This window comes from Trachemys scripta, chromosome 10, assembly GCF_013100865.1.
Source record: "Trachemys scripta elegans isolate TJP31775 chromosome 10, CAS_Tse_1.0, whole genome shotgun sequence".
NCBI lineage: Eukaryota > Metazoa > Chordata > Testudines > Emydidae > Trachemys > Trachemys scripta.
This window is the reverse complement of record NC_048307.1, coordinates 38,800,154-38,821,895: the sequence shown is the minus strand read 5'-3', so window position 1 is coordinate 38,821,895 and position 21,742 is coordinate 38,800,154. Positions and strand designations below refer to the sequence as shown.

Genomic DNA, 21,742 nt, shown 5'->3' with positions numbered 1-21,742 from the left:
TATCTGTATGTGACTAGGAAGCTCCCCCAGGAAAGCCACAGACCAGCAGCCTTATAAGATGGTGAGAAGGGCTCAATCCAGTGAAGGTCTATGCCCTGGTTAGCGAACTGCCCTAAGCTCCTGCTTATGAAACTCAGAATCTGTGAGTTGGGAGGACACCACAGCCTGTGGTGGTGTCCAGAGCAGCTCCAGCCAGATTCATCAGACAGCTCTGCCATTCCATCATGACCCTTGGCTTTGGGGAGTGGTGAATCAATGTGGTTAAAAATGTCCCATTTTAACTTTCCAGGTGACATTTTCAAACCTTGCTGTTTACAGTGCAGTTGCAAAATGGAACCCTTCTGCTGCAACACTCAATACACTGTTGCCCCACACCAGGTGTACATTGAGAACATGAATTTCTTCACACAAGCACCCTTCTCACACACATGCCACACCTGCTGTGTGGCACAGTGAGCTGCTGGCACAGCATGTTTTGCAGACACAACTTAGGCACTGAGATTTGAAATTTAGCCCTAAAGGTCTCCTTCTACAGACAGCCTTATCCACACTCACTATGTTAGCTTTCCAGTCATGCTCCTAACACACAGATCATACCACCTGTAGGTGCCAAGTCCATGGACAGCCAGGCTGTAGGATTTTAGGAAGGGGCCTTTCAGACGGTCCAAAGGCTCAGATCAGGCCTGCTCCCTGATGGGGCTTCTCTTAAACTCTGAAACAAAACAAAACAATCACAAATTTCCATCTTTCTTCCTCCTCCACACCCAGAGATTGATGGTGTAGTGGGAGCACTGTAAGGTCAGCCTAGTTACTGGGAATAGATGGGAGTTGGGGAAGGGTGTCAACTCTGATCTCTGTTTGGCTGCTGGAATGCAAGGCTACTATGTCCTTTATCCAAGCCACATCCTACGCCTGTCATAGTCCCAAGCTCCTGCCTCCTGGTCACCTTTTTGTTTATGCTTCCATCACTGATCTCTTCTTGGGCACTGCCTGCTCCAGCTTAATCTTTCATTTTCTATTGCATCTGCCAGTAAACTCCTCAGGGCAGGGGCCTTATCTTCCTAGGGGTAGATAAATAAAAGGCCATATGGAGCTGCATCAATAACTAGCTGCAAATCTCTTTACTTCCAAACATTTGTGCTTCTCCAAGCTGTGTTCTTTGAAGGTTTCCTTCATACAGATATTTGAAGTGCAACCCTGAGTGTTCAAACACTAACACGCACAAAGTGATGGGTCTAGACTGCCCAAAGGCGCTAAAGCAATGGTCTGTCCCAGGTTTAAATCAAGAGTCAGAACTTTCACTACTCAGCCCAAGTGGGCGCACTAAGTTCAGGCAGGCTTTGGCTATTCCCAGGGTGGATAAAAAACAAGGATTTTAAAAAAAAATCAGATTTATTTAATTTAAATCGATTTTTTGATAAAATGCTTTTTCAGGAAAAAACCTATCTAAAGTTAGTTTTAATTAAGATACATTATAGCTCAAAGATATCTCATCATGGAATACGGATTATAAATTCTAATTCTATAATATGAAACAATATATTCATGTAATATTTAAGATAAATTTTGTAAATGAGTTCCAATAGTTCATGGATTAAGGACCCAATTAATGGGGTTCCAGGGGCTTCTGTATAGATTATTTAGGTTAATCTTTCTATCTACCCAATGGGTCTCAGGGCTCTGTCTAGAAGATACCATCAGAGATGCTTAGTTTTGCAGTTCTCAAACTCTGGATTTGTGTCTCCAGAGATAACATGCTTGTTAACAGCAAAAATGCTTTTAAATAAATAAATAAATACATACATACATAAAATATAGAGGTGAGAAATAACAGACCTCAACCCTATTGTCCCTCTGCAAATTTGTGTACACAGAGTCAATCCCTTACCCCCCTCTAAAAGTGCAAAGTTTCAAAAAGTTCAATGAAGATTGTTGGGGGCGGAATAGATCTGGACAAGGAGAAGTCTGGAGATAAATATGAGAAGGGAGAGACAGGCAGTAGAAACAAAAGTGAAACTGTTTGAGCAGCATATTCCAGAAATCTTGAGGTCTTTCTAAGTGTAGCCTTCATTAATTTGAGATCTACCATACCCAGCAGGCCGTAAAAGAGACCCAGTTTGGGAATATTTTAATGAAGTTCCTCCACCTGTGGGTAAGACAGGCATCCGTGAAAAATGCAAACAGTGCAAAAAAGAAATGCAAGGCCTGGTTTCCCAAATGAAACATCATGAGAAGTGTTCCTTCTCAGGAGGAAACTCCGTTGAAGACGATGAAAGGAACATGTCTGAACATGCAGGATCTTCAGGTTGGTAAACTTTTTTATTTCATACTTCTTTCTTAAGGACTGCCTGTCTTCCTTCTGGACTATTTTTGAATTCTCATGTTTGAGCAAAAAAATATAGTTGTTACTCTACGGTACTATCATTTTAGATGCAGTTGTGATAAAAAAATAAATAGCTGAAATAGGCAGATTCCTTTTACAATTTCACCTTTAAAGTAGTACTGAGTGTCAGTGAATACAATGAGTAATACTAAATGAGTAGTATGGTAATAATAAAACTGCTCTACAGCCAAAATGCTTCTGAAATAAATGTAGTCAAACTTTACTAATTCTGGCTCACTGAGAACGAAAATGATGCTTAAAATTGTTGATCGGCTCTAGTTTTCAAGATTGCTATTGGGTCAGTATATACGACCCTTGACTTGGGAATGGCAGAGGATAAGTGAGTTATAAAGGGAAGGGATCTCAATTTAAACCAGAAATGACTAAAATACATCTTTGACTGGACCTATGAATAAATCTATGACTGGGTTTGGATAGTACTTGCTTTTTAGGCAAAACAATGAATGATGCAATCTGAAGCTGGTATTGCACCATACATTATATGAATTGCATCATGTTATTCCTAGAAGTCATGGATGATGCAATTATAACGAAGCTTAAATCACTCTGCTGAACAAATTGCCCTATATCAGCTCTAGAAATCATACAGTGTCGTGCTCTCTTATTTGTCAGTGTTTGATTTTGCAAAGGGACACATTTCTGTTTAGCCAAAGTGAGCAGAGATGCCTTGTACTTGTGTGAACAGTGCAGATAACTTCTGCTATGTTTGTGGTGAAGTGACTTTTGCATCACAAAAGCGCAGTATAACCACTATGGTTAAGAAAGCCTATCACCTTTATTTTGGCTGCAAAATTGGAGATCAGGACAAGAGGTGGGCCCCACACATATGCTGCAACACTTGTGCAACAAATCTTCGCCAGTGGTTGAACAGGAAAAGGAAATCTATGCCTTTTGCAGTGCCAATGATTTGAAAAGAGCCAACAGACCATACCAGCAATTGTTACTTCTGCATGGTGCCTCCAGTTGGGAAAGGTGTGTCAAAGAAGAAAAAGTGGACTGTGCCATATCCAAACATTCCATCAGCTATACGCCCAGTACCCCACATAGAAGGACTGCCGGTTCCTGATGCACCAGAATCATTCTCACTTGAGTCAGACGAGGAAGAGGATGAAACTTCTGGTCCTGAACCATCAATGTCACAGGACCCACATTTTCTCCCATCCTCCTCCTCTGAACCACACCTCATAACACAAGGTGAACTGAATGACCTTGTCAGGGATTTGGAACTACCCAAGAGTAAGGCAGAGCTGTTGGGCTCCAGACTACAGCAGTGGAATCTCGTGGCAGGTGATGTTAGGGTTTCCATGTTCCGTGACCATCAAAAGGATCTTGTCCCATTCTTCTTCATGGAAGGTGATCTTGTAGCCTGCAACAACATCGATGGTGTGATGGCAGCCCTCAACATCGTTCACGATCCAGATGAGTGAAGACTGTTCATTGATTAATTGAAGACGAGTCTTAAAGCTGTTTTACTGCATAATGGCAATGTTTTGCCATCAATTCCAGTTGGTCATGCAGTCCATATGAAGGAAACCTATGACAACATGAAACAACTTTTGAGGTGCATAAAGCATGACCAACATCAGTGGCAGCTTTGTGGCGATTTGAAGGTTGTTGCTCTCTTGCTTGTATCTGCAGACTGGATACACAAAGTACTGCTGTTTTCTCTGCGAATGGGATAGTCGTGCAAGAGATTCCCACTACATCAAGAAAGATTGGCCACTCCGACAGTCATTGGAGCCTGGGAGGAAAAGTGTTCAGCATCCACCACTTGTTGAATCAAGGAAGATTTTGTTACCACCCTTACACATCAAGCTGGGTCTGATGAAGAACTTTGTCAAGGCCATTGACAAAACACTTGAAAGCAGCTTTCAAGTACCCCCGTGGAAAATTTCCAAGGTTAAGTGAAGCTAAGATGTGTGAATTGGGAGTGCTTTGTTCCAGCTGGGCCTTGAGTGGGCCTGACTGGTATATAAGGGCAGTCAGCAGCGAACCAGCTGAGCGGCAAACAGCAGAGGCTAACAGCGGGAGTTTGCCTGGGAGTTCGCCTAGGGAGAGCGCACTGAGGCTTTCATCTGCAGGTTTCTCCGAGTAGTTCCTGCAACAGTTGAGGAAGCACCTAAGAGGACGGTGATATGGAAGGTGAGCGATCAGCTGTTGTAACCTGCACAGGTTGTGCCATGTTTGTCTTTCTTCCGCAGGACAGAAGCGACTTTGTCTGTACAAAGTGCAAGCTGGTCTCCATACTGGAGGAGAAGGTTCGAGGGCTGGAGAAACAAGTATCGACTCTGCGTTGCATAAGGGAAAATGAAGATTTCCTGGACAGACGTCAGGAGATGCTTCTACGGCCACAATGTTCTGAAGATTCAGAGCAGGCGGAGCAGGGACAGAAGGATTGTGAGGAGGTTTGGCAGCATGTGACCTCCAGAAGAAGAAAGAGGAGCGTCCATGCACCAGCAATGGAGATACAGGTGAGGAATCGTTTCCATGTTCTCTCTACAGGTGCTAATGCGGAGAATGGACTAGATGGCCCATCTGAGGGAAGGGAGCAGAAGGAGACTCCACCGATTGGAAGGCAAAAGATGCACTGTCCTAGGGATGGGGGTTCCACGACCACCACTCCCAAGAGGAGGAGGAGGGTGGTGGTGGTCGGGGACTCCCTCCTCAGGGGGACTGAGTCATCTATCTGCCGCCCTGACCGGGAAAACCAAGAGGTCTGCTGTTTGCCAGGAGCTAGGATACACGATGTGACGGAGAGACTGCCGAGACTCATCAAGCCCTCGGATCGCTACCCCTTCCTGCTTCTCCACGTGGGCACCAATGATACTGCCAAGAATGACCTTGAGCGGATCACTGCAGACTACGTGGCTCTGGGAAGAAGGATAAAGGAGTTTGAGGCGCAAGTGGTGTTCTCGTCCATCCTCCCTGTGCAAGGAAAAGGCCGGGGTAGAGACCGTCGAATCGTGGAAGTCAACGAATGGCTACGCAGGTGGTGTCGGAGAGAAGGCTTTGGATTCTTCGACCATGGGATGGTGTTCCAAGAAGGAGTGCTAGGCAGAGATGGGCTCCACCTAACGAAGAGAGGGAAGAGCATCTTCGCCAACAGGCTGGCTAACCTAGTGAGGAGGGCTTTAAACTAGGTTCACCGGGGGATGGAGACCAAAGCCCTGAGGTAAGTGGGGAAATGGGATCCTGGGAGGAAGCACAAGCAGGAGAGCGCAAGAGGGGAGGACTCCTGTCTCATGCTGAGAAAGAGGGACGATCATTGAGTTATCTTAAGTGCCTATACACAAATGCAAGAAGCCTGGGAAACAAGCAGGGAGAACTGGAAGTCCTGGCACAGTCGGGGAACTATGATGTGATTGGAATAACAGAGACTTGGTGGGACAACTCACATGACTGGAGTACTGTCATGGATGGATATAAACTGTTCAGGAAGGACAGGCAGGGCAGAAAAGGTGGGGGAGTTGCGTTGTATGTAAGAGAGGAGTATGACTGCTCAGAGCTCCGGTATGATACTGCAGAAAAACCTGAGAGTCTCTGGATAAAGTTGAGAAGTGGGAGCAACAAGGGTGATGTTGTGGTTGGAGTCTGCTATAGACCACCAGACCAGGGGGATGAGGTGGACGAGGCTTTCTTCTGGCAACTAGCAGAAATTGCTAGATCGCAGGCCCTGGTTCTCATGGGAGACTTTAATCACCCTGATATCTGCTGGGAGAGCAATACAGCGGTGCACAGGCAATCCAGGAAATTTTTGGAAAGTGTAGGGGACAATTTCCTGGTGCAAGTGCTGGAGGAACCAACTAGGGGCAAAGCTTTTCTTGACCTGCTGCTCACAAACAGGGAAAAACTAGTAGGGGAAGCAAAAGTGGATGGGAACCTGGGAGGCAGTGACCATGAGATGGTCGAGTTCAGGATCCTGACACAAGGAAGAAAGGAGAGCAGCAGAATACGGACCCTGGACTTCAGAAAAGCAGACTTTGACTCCCTCAGGGAACAGATGGGCAGGATCCCCTGGGAGAATAACATGAAGGGCAAAGGGGTCCAGGAGAGCTGGCTGTATTTTAAAGAATCCTTATTGAGGTTGCAGGAACAAACCATCCCGATGTGTAGAAAGAATAGTAAATATGGCAGGCGACCAGCTTGGCTAAACAGTGAAATCCTTGCTGATCTTAAATGCAAAAAAGAGGCTTATAAGAAGTGGAAGATTGGACAAATGACCAGGGAGGAGTATAAAAATATTGCTCAGGCGTGCAGGAGTGAAATCAGGAAGGCCAAATCACACTTGGAGTTGCAGTTAGCAAGAGATGTTAAGAGTAACAAGAAGGGTTTCTTCAGGTATGTTAGCAACAAGAAGAAAGTCAAGGGAAGTGTGGGCCCCTTACTGAATGAGGGAGGCAACCTAGTGACAGAGGATGTGGAAAAAGCTAATGTACTCAATGATTTTTTTGCCTCTGTCTTCACGCACAAGGTCAGCTCCCAGATTGCTGCACTGGGCAGTACAGCATGGGGAGAAGGTGACCAACCCTCTGTGGAGAAAGAAGTGGTTCAGGACTATTTAGAAAAACTGGACGTGCACAAGTCCATGGGGCCGGATGCGCTGCATCCGAGGGTGCTAAAAGAGTTGGCGGGTGAGATTGCAGAGCCATTAGCCATTATTTTTGAAAACTCATGGCGATCGGGGGAGGTCCCAGATGACTGGAAAAAGGCTAATGTAGTGCCCATCTTTAAAAAAGGGAAGAAGGAGGATCCGGGGAACTACAGGCCAGTCAGCCTCACCTCAGTCCCTGGAAAAATCATGGAGCAGGTCCTCAAGGAATCAATTATGAAACATTTAGAGGAGAGGAAAGTGATCAGGAACAGTCAGCATGGATTCACGAAGGGGAAGTCGTGCCTGACTAACCTAATTGCCTTCTATGATGAGATAACTGGCTCTGTGGATGAGGGGAAAGCAGTGGATGTGTTATTCCTTGACTTTAGCAAAGCTTTTGATACGGTCTCCCACAGTATTCTTGCCGCCAAGTTAAAGAAGTATGGGCTGGATGAATGGACTGTAAGGTGGATAGAAAGCTGGCTAGATCGTCGGGCTCAACGGGTAGTGATCAATGGCTCCATGTCTAGTTGGCAGCCGGTTTCAAGTGGAGTGCCCCAAGGGTCGGTCCTGGGGCCGGTTTTGTTTAATATCTTTATTAATGATCTGGAGGATGGTGTGGACTGCACTCTCAGCAAGTTTGCAGATGACACTAAACTAGGAGGCGTGGTAGATACACTAGAGGGTAGGGATCGGATACAGAGGGACCTAGACAAATTAGAGGATTGGGCAGAAAAAAACCTGATGAGGTTCAACAAGGACAAGTGCAGAGTCCTGCACTTAGGACGGAAGAATCCCATGCACTGCTACAGACTAGGGACCGAATGGCTAGGTAGCAGTTCTGCTGAAAAGGACCTAGGGGTCACAGTGGACGAGAAGCTGGATATGAGTCAACAGTGTGCTCTTGTTGCCAAGAAGGCTAACGGCATTTTGGGCTGTATAAGTAGAGGCATTGCCAGCAGATCGAGGAACGTGATCGTTCCCCTTTATTCGACATTGGTGAGGCCTCATCTGGAATACTGTGTCCAGTTTTGGGCCCCACACTACAAGAAGGATGTGGAAAAATTGGAAAGAGTCCAGCGGAGGGCAACAAAAATGATTAGGGGTCTGGAGCACATGACTTATGAGGAGAGGCTGAGAGAACTGGGATTGTTTAGTCTCCAGAAGAGAAGAATGAGGGGGGATTTGATAGCAGCCTTCAACTACCTGAAGGGGGGTTCCAAAGAGGATGGAGCTCGGCTGTTCTCAGTGGTGGCAGATGACAGAACAAGGAGCAATGGTCTCAAGTTGCAGTGGGGGAGGTCCAGGTTGGATATCAGGAAAAACTATTTCACTAGGAGGGTGGTGAAACACTGGAATGCGTTACCTAGGGAGGTGGTGGAGTCTCCTTCCTTGGAGGTTTTTAAGGCCCGGCTTGACAAAGCCCTGGCTGGGATGATTTAGCTGGGAATTGGTCCTGCTTTGAGCAGGGGGTTGGACTAGATGACCTCTTGAGGTCCCTTCCAACTCTGATATTCTATGATTCTAAGATAAAGGAAGATGTCTTTGTTGGTCCTCAGATTCGTGAACTTCTTCGAGATAATGCATTTGACCATGCACTGCGTGGCAAGGAAAAGACGGCATGGAAAGCCTTCCAGTTAGTGGCAATAAATTTTCTCGGAAACAACAAGGCAGACAACTACAGGTTGTTGGTGGAAAACCTCCTCAAGGCATACAAAAGCCTTGGTTGCAACATGTCACTAAAGATACATTTTTTGCACTCTCATCTAGATTTTTTTCCACCGAACTGCGGAGCAGTGAGCAACGAGCATGGCGAGCGATTTCACCAGGACATTGCAACAATGGAGAAACGCTATCAAGGCACGTGGAGCCCCATCAATGCTTGCAGACTATTGCTGGACAGTGACAAGAGATGCTCCATTTAATGAATACAATAGACAAGCTAAGAAGCGCCAAGTAGACACTGAATAGGACTAAACTATGTACATAATAGTTTTTTGCCTTTTGTTTCATAATAAATTTTATTTATATAACCCTTTTGCTGATTTTTAAAGTGTTACATAAACAGGACAGGTGAAATATTATCATATAAAGCAACCATAAACACATGAAAAGACCTAGGTTTACAATTTATGATTAAAACTCTACTATCTACACAATATACATAGACATAAAATGTAAAAACTTAAATATCTTAGAAACAGTAGCCAATCCGTTGTTTTAATTGTCATATTTGAATTCAGCACATCAAAATACATAATAAATAGCACATTTTATCTCTGAAGCAGATGACTTCTCAAAAATTGTAGACCAGTGTAATTAAATAACTACATTGACTTATTTTGTTTAGAAGAATCCATCCTCAACATACAGGATTCTGAAGACTATCCACCTTCAAGATCACCATCATTTTCTATAGTTTCAGAGTTATCTGCCAATGATAGTGTTTCAGTCACATCATGTACAGGGCCGTAATTACCCATACACAAAGGACGCAGCTGCATAGGGCACCAGGAAATTTGGGGCACCAAATTTCCTGGTGCCCTGCGCCGCTGCGTGCTGCTCCAGCCCCTGCTCTGCCTCTTCCCACGGCCCCCACCCCTGCTCCGCCCCAGCCCCAGCCCCACCCCCACTCCACCCCTTCCCCAAAGCCCCTGCCTCTTCCCCCACCCTAGCCCTGCCTCTTCCCATCCATGCTCCGCCCCTTCCCGCCCCTGAGGAGTGCATCAGGGCTGGACCTGCACTCACCGGCGGCGGGAAGTGCAGTGGGCCGGCCCTAGCCACGCTGCCAGTGAGTGCTGGGGGGGTGATTCCCCCAAGCCAGCCCCCCATGGAGGTCTTCCCCCCCCCCACGGGGGGAGGGGGGGCTGCATAAGGCTCCAGAATAGCTAGGGATGGCCCTGATTACGTATGTCATATAGCCACCTGTAGCAAAAAGAAAAAAAAATTCCATCATCCAGAAACGACCATAGATAAGTTTGTGATAAGAACCAGCAGATTACAAAAAGAGGTAATTGATGAAAAAATTGCCCAGTTTGTTTATGCAACAAACTCTCCTTTCTGTATGATTGAGAACCCACACTTCATTAACATGGTTCAGTCATTAAGACCAGCATACAGTCCACCCAACAGAGCAGATGTTGCAGGCAAATTGTTGGATAAAGTGTATGAAAAAGAAATTGAGCAGTGTGCAAAAGGCCTAGAGGGTGAAATTGTTAACCTGAGTCTTGATGGGTGGAGCAATGTCCACAATGATCCTGTTGTATGTGTTTGTGTGACAACAGAAGAAGGGAATGTTTTCCTTACAGACACAATTGATATATCAGGAAATGCACACACAGCAGAATACTTACAAGAAGTAGCGGTAAAAGCTATAACAAACTGAAAAAAAATTCAAACGTCTAGTATGCAGCTTGGTCACAGACAATACTGCAAGTGTATCCAAGATGAGAAGAAATTATTTAGAAGAGAGTCCCAAGCTAATAACATACAGTTGCAGTGGTTATTTGATGCACCTCCTAGCTAAAGACTTCAGTATTCCAGAAATAAAGTCTAATGTTGTTGAAACTGCAAAATATTTCTATAACAACCATTTGCAGCAGCTGCTCTGAAAAAAGAAGGTTCCTTGGGAGGAACCAAGCTAACTCTCCCACAAGACATGTGATGAAACTCAGTAGTGGACTGTTTTGAGCACTATATCAAGAACTGGCCTAAACTGATGACAGTTTGTGACAAAATCGTGAAAAAATAGATGGCACTGTCACAGCCAAAGTTCTCAACATTTGGCTTAAAAGAAATGTTGAACACATGCTGAGTACCCTGAAGCCTATTTCTGTAGCATTGAACAAAATGCAGGGAAATAGCTGTTTTATTGCTGACGTTGTTGAAATTTGGAAGGAACTGAGTGAGATCTTAACAAGAGAAATATGCAATGACAGAGTTAAATTACAAGCATTAAAAAAAACGAATGGGACAAGCACCATCTCCAGCTCATTTTCTTGCAAGTATTCTCAATACTCGGTACCAGGGTCAAACCTTAACTGCTGAAGAAGAGGAGTAGGCTATGACATGGACATCGAGCAATCATTGCTCTGTGACGGGTTGGATCACAGAACCCCCTTGGGAGCTGCCACCTGATGTACCAAAACTACCTCTGCCCCTGCTTTCCCTGCCAGCTTGGGACCCCAGCACCCTGTCTTGCTGAGCCAGACAAGCCTGTCTGCTCCAACACAGACCCAGGGTCTGAATTTCTTGCCCCAAAGCTGCAAACTTAACTGAAAGCAGCTTACAGAAGCATTATTGTCTTTAACACTCAGATGCCCAACTCCCAATGGGGTCTAAAACACAAATAAATCCGTTTTACCCTGTATAAAGCTTATACAGGATAAACTTATAAATTGTTCACCCTCTATAATAGTGATCGAGAGATATGCACAGCTGTTTGCCCTCCCAGGTATTAATACATACTCTGGGTTAATTAATAAGTAAAAAGTGATTTGATTAAATACAGAAAGTAGGATTTAAGTGGTTCCTAGTAGTAACAGACAGAACAAAGTGAATTACCAAGTAAAATAAAATAAAACACTCCAGTCTATGTCTAATCCAACTGAATACAGATAAAATCCTCACCAGTTCCAGAAGGCTTCCTTTTACAGACTAATGTCCTTCTAGTCTGGGTCCAGCAATCACTCAAACTCCTTGCAGTCACTGTCATTTGTTCTAGTTTCTTTCAGGTATCTTGGGGGTGGAGAGGCTCTCTCTTTAGCCAGCTGAAGACAAAATAGATGGGTCTCCCCTGGGCTTAAATAGACTTTCTCTTGTGGGTGAAGACCCCCTCCTCTCTCCTATGCAAAGTCCAGAGTCACCTGGGCAAGTCACACGTCCTTTGTTCCTTACCAGCCAAGCCCACATTCCTGGGAAAGCCCAGATGTGGACTGGTGTCTCCAAGTTCATTGTTTCTTGATTGGGCAGTTACTGAGAATACTCAGGAAGCTGACCAACTGCTTCACTACAGCCTACTTAGAATCAAACAAGTATGCAGCCATTATCCATAACTTCGAATACAAAAATGATACATGCATGCAAATAGGATTAATAGATTCAGTAGATCATGACCTTTACAGAAATATGTTACATGGCATATGTAGCATAAAACACATTCTAGTTACACACACACACACACACACACACACACTCACATTCATAAGCATATTTCTATAAAGCCTTATGGGTGGCACCGTCACACCCTCCATAATGCCAACTATAATAAACTTTAGAGCTAAGGGTGAACCATTCAAGAAATATATGTTTGCTGATGATGTTTTAAAGAAAGTCACACCAGTGAACTTGTGGAACTCACTTAAGCACTTCGATTCAGAGACTGTTGAAGTGATAATCTCACTTTTAACAGCAGTAGCTTCTTCTGCTGGTGTAGAAAGAATATTTTCTTCCTTTGGAGTAATTCATTCCAAATTGAGAAACCGTTTGGGACCTGAAAAAGCAGGAAAGCTTGTTTTTCTTTTCCAGATTATGAACAAACAGGAAAATGAAGGTGAAGATGATGAGTTAGCTGCAGAAGCCAATATTTTAAGTTTCTCATGTTGACCTGGCTGACATAGTCGATTTCTTTTTTTTTTTTAATATTTCATTTAACTATTTTAGTTAAAAACAAATTTTAACAAAAACGTACCTGATTTTAAAAAACTTTGAATTTTTGAATTCAAAAATTCATATGCTTGTTTTGTTAAAATATTATATGTTTGCTGTTGAAGAAAAAAATCCAGAATACATAATGTTGTTGTTTTAGTTAAATAAAACAACAACAGGGGCTCGTGAACAGGGGCTGCTAACAGGGAGTTTCGCAAGGGAGTTCTCCAGGTGAAGGAGGAGCAAATACAACACCCTTGGGGTAAGTGACTGTAGTGTGTGTTTGTTTGTGTTTGGGGGTTACTCGCTGTGTGCTGAGCTTGTGTTTGTCCGTCTGTTTGTTTGTTTGAAGGACAGTGTGCTGTGGCTGGCAGTTGGAAGCTGTGAGCTTCAAAGGAAGGTTTGAAAGCTAGAAGCCTCTGTTAATTGGCTGAGCCTTAGTCAGTGGGTGGGGCTATCAAGCAGGCCAGGGCTTTATAAAGCAGTGCACAAGCGACCAGGGGCTGCTAACAGGGAGTTTCGCAAGGGAGTTTAGAAGAGGAGTGGGAAGGGGGTAAGGGCCCCTTGCTGTTTTGTAAAACTATAAACTAAGCTACATTCAAAACCTCTTGATTTAAACAAAACCCTTTCATTAACTAGGAGACCATGCAGGCAGAAGCCCAGCAGCAGAGTGGGGGCTATCCAGTTTATTGCACTGAGTGCAGCATGTTTGATTACATGCCCTGTAGGCGGGTGGCGTATGTGTGCATTCGGTGCAAGGAGCTTCTGGCCCTCAGAGACTGCGTATGGGCTTTGGAGGCCAGGGTGGCAGAACTGGAGGAGCTAAGGGAGGCAGAGAGGTATGTTGATGAGGCTTTCCGGGACACTGTAGAATTGTCCCACCTCCGGTCAGACAGCCCCTGCGCTGTTGAGGAGGATGAAAGGCCCAGGGAAGCAGAGCAGTCAACGGGAGCAGACGGAAACCTTCCCATAGTTGGGACCCTCCTTCCAGATGGCGTTAGCGTATCCTCTCGCACTGAGGTTACCTCTCTGGGGGAGGGAACTCCAGTTACTAGGAAAAGGCAGGTGTTAGTAATGGGAGATTCGATCATTAGAAACATAGATAGCTGGGTTTGTGGTGACCGGGAGAACCATATAGTGACTTGCCTGCCTGGTGCGAAGGTTGCGGATCTCTCGAGGCATCTGGATAGACTTATGTGTAGTGCTGGGGAGGAGCCGGTGGTCGCGGTACATGTAGGTACCAATGACATAGGGAAGGGTAGGAGAGACGTCCTGGAGGCCAAATGTAGGCTGCTAGGGAAGAGACTGAAATCCAGGACCTCTGTAGTGGCATTCTCAGAAATGCTCCCAATTCCACGTGCAGGGTCAGGTAGGCAGGCAGAGCTTCAGAGTCTCAATGCGTGGATGAGACGATGGTGTAGAGAGGAGGGGTTTAGATTCATTAGGAATTGGGGAAACTTTTGGGATGGGGGAGCCTATACAGGATGGGCTCCACCTAAACCAAAGTGGAAACAGACTGCTGGCACTTAACATTAAAAAGGTTGTAGAGCAGTTTTTAAGCTAGGAGATGGGGGAAAGCCGACTGCTGCAGAGGAGCATGTGGATCGGACAGAGACTTCTCTTAGAGGAGAGTCTATTGATAGACACAATACAAGCTGTCAGGAACAGTATCCCTGATGATGACACAGAACAACTTGTTGCTGAGCTCTGTGACTTTATCCTCACGCACAATTATTACAAATTTGGTGACAATATATACCTCCAGACCAGTGGCACCGCTATGGGCACCCGCATGGCCCCACAATATGCCAACATTTTTATGGCTGACCTGGAACAACGCTTCCTCAGCTCTCGTCAACTCACGTCCCTTCTCTACCTACGCTACATTGATGACATCTTCATCATCTGGACCCATGGGAAGGAGACCTTGGAAGAATTCCACCATGATTTCAACAGCTTCCACCCCACCATCAACCTCAGCCTGGACCAATCTACACGGGAGGTCCACTTCCTAGACACCACAGTACAAATAAGCAATGGCCACATTAACACCACCCTATACCGAAAACCCACCGACCGCTACGCCTACCTTCATGCCTCCAGCTTCCATCCCGGACACACCACATGATCCATCGTCTACAGCCAAGTGCTGAGGTACAACCGCATCTGCTCCAACCCCTCAGACAGAAACCAACACCTACAAGATCTTCACCAACCATTCTCAAAACTACGATACCCACACAAGGAAATAAAGAAACAAATCAACAGAGCCAGACGTGTACCCAGAAGCCTCCTGCTACAAGACAGGCCCAAAAAAGAAACAAACAGAACTCCACTGGCCATCACCTACAGTCCTCAGCTTAAACCTCTCCAACGCATCATCAGTGATCTACAACCCATCCTGGACAATGATCCCTCACTTTCACAGACCTTGGGAGGCAGGCCAGTCCTCGCCCACAGACAACCTGCCAACCTTAAGCATATTCTCACCAGCAACCACACACCGCACCATAACAACTCTAACTCAGGAACCAACCCATGCAACAAACCTCGATGCCAACTCTGCCCACATATCTACACCAGCAACACCATCACAGGACCTAATCAGATCAGCTACAACATCACCGGCTCATTCACCTGCACGTCCACCAATGTTATATATGCCATCATGTGTCAGCAATGCCCCTCTGCTATGTACATTGGCCAAACCGGACAGTCACTACTCAAGAGGATAAATGGACACAAGTCAGATATCAGGAATGGCAATATACAAAAACCTGTAGGAGAACACTTCAACCTCCCTAGCCACACAATAGCAGATGTAGAGGTAGCCATCTTACAGCAAAAAAACTTCAAGACCAGACTCCAAAGAGAAACTGCTGAGCTCCAGTTCATTTGCAAATTTGACACCATCAGATCAGGATTAAACAAAGACTGTGAATGGCTAACCAACTACAGAAGCAGTTTTTCCTCCCTTGGTGTTCACACCTCAACTGCTAGCAGAGCACCTCACCCTTCCTGATTGAACTAACATCGTTATCTCCATACTGATACCTGCCTCTGGAAATTTCCATTACTTGCATCTGAAGAAGTGAGGTTACCCATGAAAGCTTATGCTCCCAATACTTCTGTTAGTCTTAAAGGTGCCACAGGACCCTCTGTTGCTTTCTATTGATAGAGATTTTCTAGGTTATAGTCAGGAGCAGAGGATGGAAGAGGATAATGTAAGGGCCAGATCAGACGAGAAACATTCACATAAAGAATTGGACACATCAGAAAAGGGCAGACAAATAAACAGTGACAAGTTTTTAAAGTGCTTGTACACAAATGCTAGAAGTCTAAATAATAAGATGGGTGAACTAGAGTGTCTCGTGATAAAGGAGGATATTGATATAATAGGCATCACAGAAACCTGGTGGACTGAGGATAATCAATGGGACACAATCATTCCGGGGTACAAAATATATCGGAAGGACAGAACAGGTCATGCGGGGGGGGGAGCGGGGGAGGGGTGGCAGCACTATATGTGAAAGAAAATGTAGAATCAAATGAAGTAAAAATCTTAAGTGAATCCACATGTTCCATACAATCTCTATGGATATAATTTCATGCTCTAATAAAAATATAACATTAGGGATCTATTATCGATCCCCTGACCAGGACAGTGATAGTAATGATGAAATGCTAAGGGAGATTAGAGAAGCTATCAAAATTAAGAACTCAATAATAGTGGGAGATTTCAATTATCCCCATATTGACTGGGAGCATGTCACCTCAGGACGAAATGCAGCGATAAAATTTCTCGATACTTTAAATGACTGCTTCTTGGAGCAGCTGGTACGGGAACCCACAAGGGGAGAGGCAACGCTCGATTCAGTCCTGAGTGGAGCGCAGGAGCTGGTCCAAGAGGTAACTATAACAGGACCGCTTGGAAATAGTGACCATAATATAATAACATTTAACATCCCTGTGGTGGGAAGAACATCTCAACAACCGAACACTGTGGCATTTAATTTCAAAAAGGGGAATTATGCAAAAATGAGGGCGTTAGTTAAACAGAAATTAAAAGGTACAGTGACTAAAGTGAAATCCCTGCAAGCTGCATGGGCGCTTTTTAAAGACACCATAATAGAGGCCCAACTTAAATGTACACCCCAAATTAAGAAACACAGTAAAAGAACTAAAAAAGAGCCATCGTGGCTTAACAACCATGTAAAAAAAGCAGTGAGAGATAAAAAGACTTCATTTTAAAAGTGGAAGTCAAATCCTAGTGAGGTAAATAGAAAGGAGCATAAACACTGCCAAATTAAGTGTAAAAATGTAATAAGAAAAGCCAAAGAGGAGTTTGAAGAACGGCTAGCCAAAAACTCAAAAGGTAATAACAAAATGTTTTTTAAGTACATCAGAAGCAGGAAGCCTGCTAACCATCCAGTGGAGCCCCTCGATGATCGAGATACAAAAGGAGCACTTAAAGACGATAAAGTCATTGCGGAGAAACTAAATGGATTCTTTGCTTCAGTCTTCACGGCTGAGGATGTTAGGGAGATTCCCAAACCTGAGCCGGCTTTTGTAGGGGAAATATCTGAGGAACTGTCACAGATTGAAGTGTCACTAAAGAAGTTTTGGAATTAATTGATAAACTTAACATTAACAAGTCACCGGGACCAGATGGCAGAACCCAAGAGTTCTAAAAGAACTCAAATGTGAAGTTGCGGAACTATTAACTATGGTTTGTAACCTGTCCTTTAAATCGGCTTCTGTATCCAACAACTGGAAGATAGCTAATGTAACGCCAATATTTAAAAAGGTGATCCTGGCAATTACAGACTGGTAAGTCTAACGTCCATACCAGGCAAATTAGTCGAAACAATAGTAAAGAATCAAATTGTCAGACACATAAAAGAACATAAATTGTTGGGCAAAAGTCAACATGGTTTCTGTAAAGGTAAATCGTGTCTTACTAATCTATTAGAGTTCTTTGAAGGGGTCAACAAACATGTGGACAAGGGGGATCCAGTGGACATAGTGTACTTAGATTTCCAGAAAGCCTTTGACAAGGTCCCTTACCAAAGGCTCTTACGTAAATTAAGTTGTCATGGGATAAAAGGGAAGGTCTTTTCATGGATTGAGAACTAGTTAAAAGACAGGGAACAAAGGGTAGGAATAAATGGTAAATTCTCAGAATGGAGAGGGGTAACTAGTGGTGTTCCCCAAGGGTCAGTCCTAGGACCAATCCTATTCAACTTATTCATAAATGATCTGGAGAAAGGGGTAAAAAGTGAGGTGGCAAAGTTTGCAGATGATACTAAACTGCTCGAGATAGTTAAGACCAAAGCAGACTGTGAAGAACTTCAAAAAGATCTCACAAAACTAAGTGATTGGGCAACAAAATGGCAAATTAAATTTAATGTGGATAAATGTAAAGTAATGCACATTGGAAAAAATAACCCCAACTATACATACAATATGATGGGGGCTAATTTAGCTACAACGAATAAGGAAAAAGATCTTGGAGGCATCGTGGATAGTTCTCTAAAGACATCCATGCAGTGTGCAGAGGTGGCCAAAAAAGCAAACAGGATGTTAGGAATTATTAAAAAGTGGATAGAGCAGGGGTCTCAAACACGCGGCCCGTGGGCCACATGTGGGCCGCTGGGTGATTTTCTGCAGCCCGCGAGCCCCTCGCAGCCCCCCCGCCCTCCCTCAGTGTTTACCAGAGCGGCGGCCGGATGTGCACCTGGAGCAGGGCAGGTTCCCTGCCTGCCTGCCCTGCCCTGCCCTGCCCTGCGCAGCTCCAGGAAGAGGCTGGAACGTGGGGAAGGGGAGGGCGGAGGGGCTGTTACTTCAGGCAGCGCCCCCAGCAGCTCCCATTGGCCGGGAACGGGGATCCGCGGACAATGGGAGCTGCTGGAGGCAGTGCCTCAAGCAACAGAAACACACAGCCCCTCCGCCCCCCTTCCCCACGTTTCAGCCTCTTGCGGGGGCAGGGCAGACAGGCAAGCAGAAAGCCTGCCCTGCCCAGGCAGTCAGACAGGGAGCTTGCCCTGCCCCTGGTATGCGCCGGGCCAGATCCTGCCCCCCGAACCCTTCCTGCAGCCGAATCCCCTGCCCTGAACCCCCTGCACCCCGACACCCTGCCTCACCCCGCATCCCAACCCACTGCCCTGAGCCCCATGCCGCACCCCTCCTGTGCCCCAACCCCCTGCCATACCCTGCACCCCTCCTGCACCCTGACCCCTGCTCTGAGCCCCCTGCCGCACCCTGCACCCCGACCCCCTTCCCTGAACGCCCTGCCACACCCCGCACTCCTCTTGCACTCCAACCCCCTGCCCTGAGCCCCCTGCCACACCCCACACTCCTCTTGCACCCCAACCCACTGCCCTGAGCCCCCTGCTGCACCCTGCACCCTTGCTGTACCCTCACCCCTCCTGCACCCCTGGGGGCAGGGAGGGGGCAGAGTTGGGGTGGAGATTTTGGGGAAGGGGTTGGAATGGGAGCAGGGAAGGGGTGGGAAGAGGTGGGGCAGGGGCGGGGCCTCATGGAAGGGATGGAGTGGGGGCCGGGGGAGGAGGTGTCAGTAATGCGACCCTTGGGCCAATGTACTAGTCCTCATGTGGCCCTCATGGTCATTTGAGTTTGAGACCCCTGGGATAGAGAATAAGACGGAGAATATATTATTGCCCTTATATAAATCGATGGTACGCCCACATCTTGAATACTGCGTACAGATGTGGTCTCCTCATCTCAAAAAAGATATACTGGCACTAGAAAAGGTTCAGAGAAGGGCAACTAAAATGATTAGGGGTTTGGAATGGGTCCCATATGAGGAGAGATTAAAGAGGCTAGGACTTTTCAGCTTGGAAAAGAGGAGACTAAGGGGGGATATGATAGAGGTATATAAAATCATGAGTGATGTGGAGAAAGTAGATAAGGAAAAGTTATTTACTTATTCCCATAATACAAGAACTAGGGGTCACCAAATGAAATTAATAGGCAGCAGGTTTAAAACAAATAAAAGGAATTTCTTCTTCACACAGCGCACAGTCAACTTGTGGAACTCCTTACCTGAGGTTGTGAAGGCTAGGACTATAACAGAGTTTAAAAAAGAACTGGATAAATTCATGGAGGTTAAGTTCATTAATGGCTATTAGCCAGGATGGGTAAAGAATGGTGTCCCTAGACTCTGTTTGTCAGAGGGTGGAGAAGGATGGCAGGAGAGAGATCACTTGATCATTACCTGTTAGGTTCACTCCCTCTGGGGCACCTGGCATTGGCCACTGTCGGTAGACAGGATACTGGGCTAGATGGACCTTTGGTCTGACCCAGTATGGCCGTTCTTATGTTCTTAATAAAACAATTTAAATGTCTGTCTGGTAATGTTCTCCTCCTAATACAGCATGGCAAGAAAATCCTCCAAATATTAATGATTAACCTGTTGAATTGAAGATAGTTCTCCTCCCAATGACTTCATAAATATCTGCTTCAATTACCTTTGGTAAATAAAATAACCAAACATTTCATTTTCTGATATAGCTGTAAAACTAATCTGAAAAGTTTTCAAAATAAATCACTTTAAAAATGTATAGTGTGTACCTTCTAAAAATGAAACCTACATGTATCTCTGAGTTGTGAAGAATATGTATCAACGTTATAGCCACCAACAAGAATGCACTTTTATGTAGAAATCCATGATTAAATCAAGTCTTCCTGACTAGTGATTTAAATCAATTTGATTTAAATCAAATTCACCCTGGCTATCCCACCCCACAGCTCTCTCCATTCACATTTGTGCATTCTGTAACAGTTCTGGAATAACGCCCTTCCACCTGTGTTACTGTTAAAAGGCAGTTCTCCCCAGACATCTCTTTAGATAGAAGTTCAGAGATTTACACTACCTGAGTTATAGAAAAGAGACGCTTGAGAAAGTCCTTCGAATCTACCAGCACCAACAACTCATTTTCCTCGTCAGCCTTCACCAGGGGACCATCGTAGGGGAACAAAAACAACTTCTTGTGGGATATAGGCAATCGTTTTTAACTTTTTGAAACTGGTATGTGCTCAAAATGAAATATGGTTGGTGGGTCTCAGCCCAGTCATACCATCTGAATGGAAAGAGGTAACGGCTGAAGTTAGAGCTGAAAAAGCTATATGGCTTGATTAAAAGGCAGATCACATAAATACAGAGCACTGAGGGTGCAGGGAACAGAGCAGGACAATTACAAAACTCATCAACCTAGGCAGAGATATTCAAACTGGACTTGGCTGTGCTGCAGCCAAGGTGTGTTACAGCATCACCTAATTCAGCTCACTGGGGACAACAGCCAGTTATTCACAGAGGGCAAGGTCCAGATCAAGGTGGGAAAGCAAGCAAAAGGATCTAGATTGCACACCACATCACTGGGTCACAGCACCAGCCAGCTTTTCTCCCACAACATTTAAGGGGTTACTCAGACAACCAGTCATCCAAGTACAGGACTGACCTCAACTCACCAACCTGAAATCCTTACAATGGGACACGGGAGAGAACAATGCCACTGTACTGATCATTACAGTTTATTTGCAAGGTTCCCCATCTCCTGCTATGGTGACATTTGGTATCAGAGAGAAGGTAACTTCACATCCTAGGATTTCCATCAGCCTGTGTTCAGAAACAGCCACAGGATTTTCTAAAGAGCTCAAAGGCTTCATTCAGCAACAAGGGAGCCTACAGCTGGCTCAGTCTGTCTTCCCCAGCTATGCAGTTCACATTCTCAGTAGCCATCAAGGATGCTTTGCAGACACAGAATTTGTTTTAGAAATCTTTTACAACTAGCTATATGAAACCACTCCACAATCAGTGACTCACTCTGATCTCCATCCTGTTTGCTGCAGAGATTGACAATCCATCCTGGATGTGTACGTGCTTGAGACAATGACACCCAGTTGCATGAAAGTCACTCACTTTGAAAAAAGAACAGGAGTACTTGTGGCACCTTAGAGACTAACAAATTTATTAGAGCATAAGCTTTCGTGGGCAGCCGAAGAAGTGGGTTGTAGCCCCCGAAAGCTTATGCTCTAATAAATTTGTTAGTCTCTAAGGTGCCACAAGTACTCCTGTTCTT

At 45.2% G+C, this 21,742-nt stretch overlaps 1 protein-coding gene across 1 annotated transcript in view; it reads right to left on the bottom strand.

Moving 5' to 3' along the window:
• Positions 1-21,742, bottom strand: part of EME2 (essential meiotic structure-specific endonuclease subunit 2) — a gene marked incomplete at its 5' end in the record, with an annotated part of 35,635 nt that overhangs the window by 12,906 nt on the left and 987 nt on the right. Inside the window, 3 exon segments of the mRNA XM_034783126.1 lie at positions 589-673; positions 676-712; positions 20,537-20,630. Of these exon segments, the coding sequence (XP_034639017.1) occupies positions 589-673; positions 676-712; positions 20,537-20,630 (216 nt within the window).